The sequence below is a fragment of the Triturus cristatus genome, chromosome 7, assembly GCF_964204655.1.
Source record: "Triturus cristatus chromosome 7, aTriCri1.1, whole genome shotgun sequence".
Taxonomy (NCBI): domain Eukaryota; kingdom Metazoa; phylum Chordata; class Amphibia; order Caudata; family Salamandridae; genus Triturus; species Triturus cristatus.
Genome location: NC_140590.1, coordinates 1277445542 through 1277456644, shown reverse-complemented (window position 1 = coordinate 1277456644; position 11103 = coordinate 1277445542). Strand labels below are relative to the sequence as shown.

At 41.1% G+C, this 11103-nt stretch overlaps 1 protein-coding gene across 1 annotated transcript; it reads left to right on the top strand.

Moving 5' to 3' along the window:
• Nucleotides 1-2155: 2155 nt before the first annotated feature.
• LOC146811819 (zinc finger BED domain-containing protein 5-like) lies at nt 2156-9997 on the top strand. The gene is made up of 2 exons (XM_085615109.1): nt 2156-3025; nt 9881-9997. Exons 1-2 carry the CDS (start codon nt 2156-2158, stop codon nt 9995-9997), a joined length of 987 nt encoding a protein of 328 aa, XP_085471235.1.
• The last annotated feature ends 1106 nt before the right edge of the window (nt 9998-11103 follow it).

The following is an 11103-nucleotide window of genomic DNA, read 5'->3' as shown; positions in this document are numbered from 1 at the left end:
CAGCCTGGACCTATCACAGAGCTGTATTTCCGACTTCCTTCCCGCCCGAGCGCAGTGTGCGCAGCAGCGGAGAGAAGAAGACGTCGCGTCACCAGGAGGGCCGGAGCAGGAGGACTGACGGACGGAGACCAGGACTCGGCGGGAGTCGGCACTGAGAGACCGCATCCGGATCCAGACCAGGCCGCAGGTATTTAATGTTTAATTTCCTCCTATCCAGAGTATTATTATGCTTTGTTTGTACAACAGTAATCAATTGGTGGTGTAGTAGTGTAGAGTAGAAGTAGACTGTATGTAGAGTGTAGACCAACCATTTTCATAAACTGTAGCATGTTTTGACTGGCCCAGAATTTCTTACCTTTTATCTCCCTCTGCTCGTAAACCAAGGTGACTGCAAGTTCCATTTGCTGGTAGCCCTGGGAACACTACCTCAATGTATTTATTTCCCTGACGATCCGCAACTCTTCGAGTGTGGCAGCTGGACCACAAACGCCTTCGACCCAGAGATCAGAGGCAGCTCTGCTTTCCCACCGACACCCTGCCTCCCTGCCTCCAGAGGCAACGACGCTGGCTTCAAGTCACGTCAACTCCTATTTTCTCTCCCTTCCAGGCAGCCCCAGGATTCAGTAGCGAATTGCCACCTATAAAGCAGCACTGATCTCCCCCTCACCATCAAATCAATGGGTCCACCCGCCCCAAGGTAGGGGGCACTGCCTCTCAGCCTCAGATTCTGTCACTTGATGATAGGTGCAAATAGTATCAATGCAGCACAGTAAATAAAACAATATGGCCTCTCTGTACAAAGTCACCCACCTGCTGTACCGCTGAAAACTGGTTAAGCGAAAACCTCATACATTATGAATGACAGTTCATAACCTGTCCAAGACAGGAAATGGGGCACACGTTTGCAGCAGGTGCGGCAGGGCACTGACGGGGTAGGGCAGTCAGGGTTTGCAAGGTACGGGGGCGGGATGGGGAAGCTGTATTAGCTGGTAACTGTAGCATGTTGACCGCCATGTTCTGCTTCTACTATCTGCACTGTATTTAGGGGCTGTCTGGTGCAGTCTCTTCTCGCCGTGTTTCAGTGCGCTTCTCTTTGCGCCTCTCGGACTTATGACTCTAGCTAGCAATCCTCCGTGTACGCGCTCGTGTCTGTATGGAGGGTTGGTGTCTGTTCGTTATACAGTTATATAAATTGAAGGATTTCCTTTCCCCGTGAGCTTTGGTTTTACAATTACCAAGAGGGGTTTTGCCTGTTTGTCCGATAATGTGGTGAAGGGTCGCCGCTCCGGGGTCTCCATTTTGGACAGGCATTACTAGCATGGATGAACTCCTATTTATTTCTACAATATACCAACTTTGTTGTGCCGCTTGAGTGGAGCATCCAATGGTTAATTTAGGATTAAAGAGTTGCTGGGCATTAATTCCATGTGGGTGAGATATGAAACACGAATCACTGCTTATTTTACCATTGAATGTGAAGAAATTATGTGAATGGTTAACAACCTTTTCTGTTATACTTGGTGGGCACTCATGTACTGCTGTGCCCGGCATGGCATCTATTCTAGTGCCTGTGATCCTCAGTGTGGTGAGACCCACCTCCCCCCTTTGCTCTTCACCATACCAGCCGCAGGTAAACCTATTATCTTACATAGGGTCTGGTATCTGACTATAATTGACCCGGCTTGAGGAACACAAACTCACCTCCTAAATTTCTGACTCTAAATCTTGACTCACCCCAGTTCAGTCGATCCACTATTTCCCGTAATACAAATGGCACCTAAGTACTTGCCTGCAGGCATCAAGAATCAAGATGTGGTCTTGTTAATTTTATCAACATCCTCATGTGCTAACAACTAGAGGTGGCCAGATACACAGCACCATCCTCCTAGGACATTAGAAGCCCAGTCCAAGAAAGAAACAGTAGCACGAACACTGGCATAACAACTGTTATGGTTATGTAACGTAACGTTTGTAGCACGTGCTAACCTTAAAATTGGCATCAAGGGCTCTCTGAGTCTGAGAAACCATCCAGTCACAATTTGCTCCTTAGGCTTATACTAGAATGATACAAATCTTAAATTTCTTTTATAGGTAACTTGCAGGTGCAGCGTCCTTGTGTATGCCTAGTACTGAGTGACAGTGAGATACTGCAGTGATGGACACGTTTTTGAAAAGGAAACAACTGGACTCTGAACAAAATTTGGAGCCGGATGAGAGCCCAAGTATGAGTGGGGATCAAAAGAAAGCAAAGATGGTTAGCTCAAGCAAATTCTCTGGCACAAGGCAATATAGCGAAAGCTATATTTCATTTGGATTTACTGTCACCGGAGATGCAAACAAACCAACTCCACTGTGCGTGGTGTGTGGTGAAAAGCTAGCTAACAGTGCTATGGTCCCAAGCAAACTTAAACGCCATCTCCAAACGAAACACCCTTCGCTTCAAAACAAGAATGTGGACTATTTTGTTCGCCTGCGTGAAAACACGGAGAAACAGGCAACTTTCATGAGAAAAACCACAAAGGTAAATGAAAGAGCTCTTAAAGCTAGCTATCAAGTTGCTGAACTTATAGCCAAGTCAAAAAAGTCGCACACTGTGGCAGAGACATTAATACTTCCCGCCTGCAAAGCTATTGTAGAGGAGATGCTCGGACCTGAAGCAGCTAAGGAAATAGCCAAAGTCCCTCTCTCAGACAACACAATTTCCAGACGTATTAATGACATGTCTGCAGACATCGAAAGTGTGGTTTTGGAAAAGATCCGTATCAGTGAGAAATTTGCATTGCAACTTGACGAGTCTACTGATATCAGTGGACATGCTCAACTCTTGGCCAATGTGCGTTTTGTTGATGGTGATGCAATTAGAGAAAACTTCTTTTTTTGCAAGGCATTGCCAGAAAAAACAACAGGAGAAGAAATTTTTCGTGTCACATCAGCATACCTTGAACAAGGAGGACTTAAGTGGGAAAACTGCACAAGTGTCTGCACCGATGGAGCTGCAGCCATGGTCGGGCGCACCAAAGGCTTTGTAAGCAGAGTGAAGGAAAGAAATCCAGATGTGATTGTTACGCATTGTTTTTTACACCGTTAGGCCCTCGTAGCCAAGACTTTACCAGCAGACCTAGTTCATGTGTTGGATGATGTTGTGCGCATGGTAAACTTTGTAAAGTCACGACCCCTGAAAAGTCGCATATTTGCAGCTTTGTGTGAGGAGATGGGAGCGAAGCATAAAACCTTGCTGTTTCATACGGAGGTCCGGTGGTTGTCGCGTGGCAAGGTCTTGGTTCGTGTGTATGAGCTGCGGGAGGAACTTAAAGTGTTTCTGACAAATGAGAGGCCAGATTACGCAAAGCTGCTTGCAAGTGATGAGTGGTGTGCAAGGCTGGCATACCTGGCAGATATATTTCATCATCTGAATGAACTGAACACACGAATGCAAGGCCGAAATGAAAACCTGCTTACAAGTACAGATAAAATAAATGGATTCCGTTCAAAGGTGCAACTCTGGCATCAACACGTGGAAAGTGGCAATCTTGAAATGTTCACACTCACCAAGCAATGGCAAGGTGTTCACACTGCTGCACTGTGTGAGATAATAGTTAAACATTTAAAAACTCTCGAGGAGAGGTTGTCATTTTATTTCTCTTCAGTCTCCACTGAATGCCTTGACTGGGTTAGGGACCCTTATAGCTCAGCATCAGTTGGTGGAAAGGACATGACTTTACAGGAGCAGGAGGAACTAACTGAACTGAGGCAAAATCGTGGTTTCAAGCTAAGATTTACTGATCTACCTTTGGATAGTTTTTGGTTGGATACTGCCAAGGAGTTCCCCCTTCTGGCAAACAAAGCTATTTTGACATTGCTCCCATTTTCCACTACATATCTGTGTGAGATGAGCTTTTCAAGCATGATTGCTATAAAAACTAAATACAGAGAGAGACTGAGAGCTGTTGACGAAGAGCTACGTGTGTGTCTTTCTTCGATTCCAGCCAGAATATCAGCTTTGTGTTCAGCCAAACAGGCCCAGGTTGCGCACTGATCAATAAGACCAGTGTTTTATAATTTTTCATATTTCTGTTTACTTACTATTTCATAATAAAGTAATTATAAAATACTTTCTTTGTGTTTATTTGATTCCTATTCAAGAGAATTACTTTATATATAGTCAATATAGGCACAGAGTTAAATTTTTTAATATTTTCTAATGGTGGTGTGCCTCGTGATTTTTTTCATGAAACAAGTGTGCCTTTGCCCAAAAAAGGTTGAAAAACGCTGGCCTAAACCAAGTCACAGTGATCCACCAGCGGTGTCAGTAAGTTCCACACTGGTCTACAATGCTGCTGCATTCCTGAAACCACCACCACCTTTCAATACTGCCAAACAGCTAAATATTTGCGATAGATGGACTGCTTGGATAGAGACATTTGATGATTTCATCGATGCACTTGAAGAGACTGATAACAAAAAGAGTATCAAGTATCTCTAAAATATTGCTAGTGATGGTGTTGAAAGAAGTCATAAAGAAAATGCTGCGAACTGACGAAGACATAACATACTGTCAGATTAAAGAAACACTGAATCTCAGTACCAAACGTTGATGACGAAAGATACATTTTCAGTCAAGAACACCAAAAGGTTGGTGAAACCATTGATGAATTTGTGGAGAGACTCAATACACTGATCAAACACTGTAAGTTCAATTAATTTAATGATGAAGAAGCTATGCAACTTAGAGTTATTGATGGTTTCTTGCCAGATTCATTCAGACGAAGAACACTGAGAGAAACTCATAGTCTGGAGGGAGTGTTGATGGCTGCCAGAGCTGAGAAGAGTTCTGAAAGACAAGCTGCTGACTTGGAGGCCGAAGGTGCCCAGAGTGCATACGTCATCAGTATAAAACATAAACCAAAGCAAAGGATGAAAGACACAAAGTGATGTCTACACATAAAAAGAAGTTACGTTTTAGATGTGGATTTTCGTTTCCACACGAAGGTAAATGTCCCGCCATTGGACTGATATGTAAAGGCTGAGAGAAATAGAACCATTATGTGACAATTTGTAAATAAAAGGGAAAAGTATGTGCGTCACAGCACGAAGACAATATGGCCGCTAGAACATCACAGAAGCAACATTTGATGCACACCCACAAGGCGAAGTGGCAACATCAATTGAGGCAAATCGACACTGTATGAAGTCGATCATCATCTAAATCATCATTGAACAGTTCTTTTACCTCAAGATCAAGTGAAAGTGAGGAAGATGGTTGTGCCATGTCGATGTTTTCTTTAGAGACACATGCACATTTTGGACTAGCTGAATGTTAGGGAAAATGTCAGTCAAAGAAAAGTCGACATGCCAAAGCACCAAAGTCATACAAACATTGTCTGAAGATTACATTGAAAATAAATGGTTGCTTGATTACTTTTATCATATGCAGTGGTACATCGATAAACATAATGCCTGAAGAGAAAAACAATGAATTATCTCCATTGCCAAAACTTACGGCATTGGAAACCAATGTACACATGTGCTGCATTGACGCCCATAAAAAGTCAAGGTTCATTTGTTGCAACAATAAAACACAAGAAAACGATGGTGCTAGCACCCATTCATGCGCTTCAAGGTACAGCATCAAGAGCCTGTCTGCTCATTTTCAGTACAACTGCAGATATGGGACTGATTTCTGTGAATTGCAATATGAATGCTCACCACAAAATAATAAGTCAATGCCCTTTGTTGTTTCATAGTTTAGAAAAGCTTAAGACTATGAAAGTAAACTTGCATAATAATGAAGATGTCCGTCCTGGTTCTCATAGACATACACACATTGATTTTCATTTACAAGAAGCTATTGAAAAAAAACTTGAATCCCTTATTGAGCGTTCAACTGGTCCGATGCCCGGAGTTCCTCCCATAGTAAGTAGTGTCCAAAAAGGACAGGGATGGAGCTGTACGTATATGCGTTGACATGCATCAAGCAAACAAGGCATTTGAATGAGAACGACATCCAGATCCACACATTGCTGACATGATAATGCAATTAAATGGTACAAAGGTCTTCTCTCTCCTTGATTTAAGTAAAGGTTATCCTCGCTTGGAACTCGAAGAAGATTGCAGGTACATTACAACCATTTTTACACATGTTGGTCTGTTTCGACAAAAAGAAACAGGAGTTTTGGTGTGTCATCGGCGGCTGAACTTTTCCAAGACGTCATTCGCCGTGTCATACAGCCTGTTGTGAATGCATTCAATTATAGTGATGGCCTATTGATTTTCAAAGCTACATAGAAGGAGCATGATAAAGCTCTCACACAGGTTTGTCATTTACTTACTACTGCAGGTTTGACTTTGAATGCAGGCACGTGTAAGTTCCACAAGAAAAAGTTAAAGTTCTTTGCCCATATCTTTTCAGATGACACCTGGTTTTTCAAAATGACAAGCCCTGTCAAATGCTGATTCCCCACAAGATGTTTCTATGATAAGTTTATTTCTTGGCATGGCCAGTGACTGTTCAAGATACATACAAGACTTTGCTACTATAAGTGCTCCACTATGAGAGTTAACGAAGAAGAATGTTTCATTCAAGTGGTCACAAGAATGTGAGGGAAGTTTCAAGAAAATCAAACAACCTATTGAAACTGCTGTTGAAATGGCCTACTTAAATACAAAGCTTCAAACAGAGGTTGTTGTTGACACTAGCCTAATTGGGTTAGTCGGTATCCTTGCACAGCAGACACCCAAATGCTTGAAGGCATATTGTGGCATATGTCAGTACAAGTGTGTCCCAGACAGAACGTGCTTACTCACAATCTGAGAAATAAAGTTTCCATGTATTTCTGTACTGAGAGCCTTTTACGCTGGTAACTGATCATCAAGCTTTACTGACTATCTTTGGCAATCCAAAAGCCAAGATGCCTCCTTGCATTGAACAGTGGGGACTACGATTACAAGAGTACAATTATACTATTGTGCATCTTCCAGGAAAGCATCAAAAAAACCCTGCTTACCACTTTTCCAGAGTGCCTATACAAGGTCAGGGTACTCCATTTAAGACGGCTGACGCCTACATTAATTTAGTTGTAAAAATCAAATACGCCAGCTGCTATATCGTTAGCCTAGATCATCACTACAACGAAACATGATAGTGACATGCTGAATTTGAAAGATATAATTACACATCAGTCAAGGAACCAACACACTCAACCTCTAACCAATGATGGAGGATACCAAAACTACAAAAATGATCTGTCCATAACTCAAGAAAGATTTATACTGTGAGGGTTGAGAATCCTAATTCCGGAGTGTCTGTGACAGAAAATAATTGAAGTAGATCACGAAGGACATCATGGTATTGTTGCCATCAAAACAGCTCTCTGATACCGATTTTGGTTTCCATATGTAGATGAAAGGGTTGAAAAGGAACTCAAGGCCTATCATCTATGCAATTGCTTTTCTACAAATATTGCTCAACATACTCTTAACGTGTCAGAACTCCCTAAGCAAGCACGGGAGAGAATTCTCATTGATTTCTTAGGTCCACTCAATAATGGACATCACCTCATGGTAACTGTGGACGAGTAATCACGTTTTCCATTAATAGAAGAGCTCTCATCCACAAGTACACCTTTAAGGCAGCAGGCCAACAGACTAGTTGAGCGTTTTATGAGTACAATAAAGAAAGCAGTGCAGTGTGCAACTCTTGAGAGGCTCTGATGCTCCTTATGATGCTGAACCTTTCCACATAGTGTCCATCAAGGGGCACATGGTAAGTCTGTTACAAGAGACTCTTCTTACATTCGGCAATCAGTCTTCTGATCGAGATGGTAAAGGAAAGACAACCTGAAAACTCAGTGACTGCGGTTACCTCTTCACCGTCTTCGGAAATCTCTGACACTGAAGTTGACAGCTCCCAGCATCCAGTAACCAGATCAGCTTGAATAATTAAAGAGCCCAGAAAAGATGTAACTGTACATACGTGTATATATATATATATATCTATATATATATATATAGATATATATAGATATATATATATATTTCACTCCACCGTTCTCTGCCACTTCCCTTCTCCTTGGGAACAAACGGAAGCGAACCCAATTCTTGTGAATACATTTTGCTTAGTTTATTTGCTCAGTCACCACAATCGCCATGTCGGGTTTCGGCCTGACACGGCCTTGATCACATGACGCGCTCTAGGAGTTACGTAACTTCTTTTAAAGTGCAAGGTGCAATACACGTGCTAAGTAAAAAAAAATAGACATAGAAGAAATACTGCATGTCATTACATTTGTCTTTGAATAAGACTGTGCAAACTCAGCAATAACATTAGGATGAATTAATAACATTTGGGTTGGTTAATTTCAACATGTTATAAATACATAAACAAAATTACATGTAAAATACATTAAAAAAAATTTAAATGGTATTTAAAAGGCAGGACGTATTAAGACATAATGTTCTGAGTCAATTAGTTAATATAATAAAAACATATTACAATATTTGTATAATACAAGAACCATTATCAATAGATACCCTTATTGTTTAGACATAACCCTATGCTGATCAGATGGTTATCTTGGCACATTAAATACACATTATCACCAAAATATCTGTTTTGGAAATATTACCTTCTATATTGGCTAAAGTGCTCAGTACTTTGGAAAACTAAGGTGTGTTGCCCTGGAACAACCCCTGTTCCCCGGGCCAATACTACTAAATAAAAATATTGTGTTGGTTTAAAAACAATTACTAATTTCATTTAAGCATAAATGCTATTTCACAGCGAGCTGAATAGATGAAAATACAACCAGGGTAGATATGGAAACATATATGTATGTAAACATTATACTGTCACTGAGTGAGGAAAGAGCCGTTAATCAATATGCTCATTATAAGCAAGTGTAAAAATCCTCACTGGAATTGTGCCCATTGGGGGTCTTGGTGTCTAATTCAATAATGTATTGTGTTTCCAGGCGTCTCAGTTTGGCCTCTCTGTTTCCCCCTCTTCTGGACATTGGAATGGAATCAATCACAAAGTAGGAAAAATGGTTTAAGTTACTGGCATGTATTTCCTTAAAATGGCGTGCAATGGGATATGTCTGGTCATTGTTGATGATTGTTCTCATGGGTTGTAGTATACCCTTGTGAGCCTATAACTTGGTACTGCCCACATACTGCAAGCCACAAGTCCAACTCAGCACATAGACCACATATTCTGTACGACATGTAAGGAATTTCGTAATTTTCATTGGAACATCAGAAAACGGGGTATTATACGTTATTCTGTTTGTCCCATATTTACATGCCCTGCAAGGGTTGCATTTTACAAATCCCTTGCGGGCTCTAAGCCAGTTGGTTGATTGCGTTGTTCTGGGGTGCTGCTGACCAATGTATCCTTCATAGATTTCGATTTGCGAAAAGTGATACTTGGGTGTTTTGGCAACAGTTTTCCAATTATCGGGTCACCTTCGACCACTGGCCAGTTTTTGTTGATTATTTTGCGCAAGGCACTTTGTTCTTTACTGTATGTAAAAATGAGTCTGGTTTCTGTATCCGTCACCGAAGTAAGGCCAGACTTTTTAGGGATCTTTTTAGCTAGTAATTCATTTCTATCAATGTTATTAGCTTTGGCAATAGCTACATTTATGGTTTTATCATCATAGCCTCACTCCAAGAATCTTATTTTGCTCAATTGTTGAGCCTCTGTGAGATCCTCAACCATACTGCATGTTCGGCATATCCTCAACATCTCTCCATACGGTATGCTACGGATGAGATGTCGTGGATGATGGCTGGACGCATGTAATATACTATTTCCTCCTGTTGGTTTGCGGTGAAGTTTAGTCTCAATTTTTTGATTCTTGATGTATACTTCCACATCAAGGAAACATACACTAGTGCTACTGATCTTAGCCTTAAAGTGAAGATTGACACTGTCACGATTGATGCTATTTACAAAATGCTGTGCCGATTCTTCTGTGCCTTGCCATATTACAAATAAGTTGTCAATGTAACGTAACCAAACCCTCACATGATTATCTATAGTTGCCTTATGATCTCTGTTTAACACCATCTCCTCCCACCAGCCCATGTGGAGGCAGGAGTAGCTAAGGGAAAAACAAGCCCCCATAGCTACTCCTCTTATCTGTTGAAAAATGTGGTTAGAAAACAGGAAGTCGATATTATTTAGACAATATAGATTCATTGCAATTAGCATTTTGTTGTGGTGAGCCAAATGAAGTGGTCTGGAGTTCAAATAGTGTTCTACTGCCCTCATTCCATCCTTATGATGGATGCTGGTGTAGAGGGATATTACATCTAGACACATGAGTAAATAACTTGAGTCTCCTTTGCAAGCGTTTACCAGTCTCAAAGAATCGCTTGAATCCTGTACATAGGAAGGTAAGTTTTTTACATAGTCTTGAAGAAAAAAGTCTATGTATTTTGATGTGTTCTCTAACAACCCTCCTTTCGCTGAGATTTTTGGTCTGCTTGGAGGAGTTGTCACGTTCTTATGTAGCTTTGGAATAAAATAGATGACCGGCATCACCGGTTGTTCGTTTTTTAGAAATTTCAATTCATCCATATTCAAAAACCCTGCACTCCGCCATGCATTAAGTGTGGAATAATATTCGTTCCACGATGTACGAACTATTTGCATGTTGCATCTCTTGTAGCAGTTTGCATCTTCCAATTGTTGGAGTGCCTCTTTCATGTATTCATTGCGGGGCCAGATGACAATATTACCCCTTTTGTCAGAGTTTTTCACAATAACCTAAACGTTATTTTGCAATTTTTTAACCAGTCTGTTATAGGCATTTTGTCGGTATTTGTATCTCTTTTGTGACCTTGCTGTTTTAAATTTCAAGTTTTTTATTTCAGTTGTCACCAGTTCACCAAAAATGTCAAGAGAATCTCTTATTGTCATCGGTTGGAAAGTTGATTTGGGTTTAAACTTAGTTAGGGTTGTACAATGAACCCTTCCACTTGGACTTCCCACATCACTGGCAGTCACTGTACCTTCTTGTGCCAGCTCCTGTAGATTTGCCAGTAGTTCCGCATCTGCTACAGTTAAAGTGCTCGTTTGTTCTTGGTTGTATGTCTCGA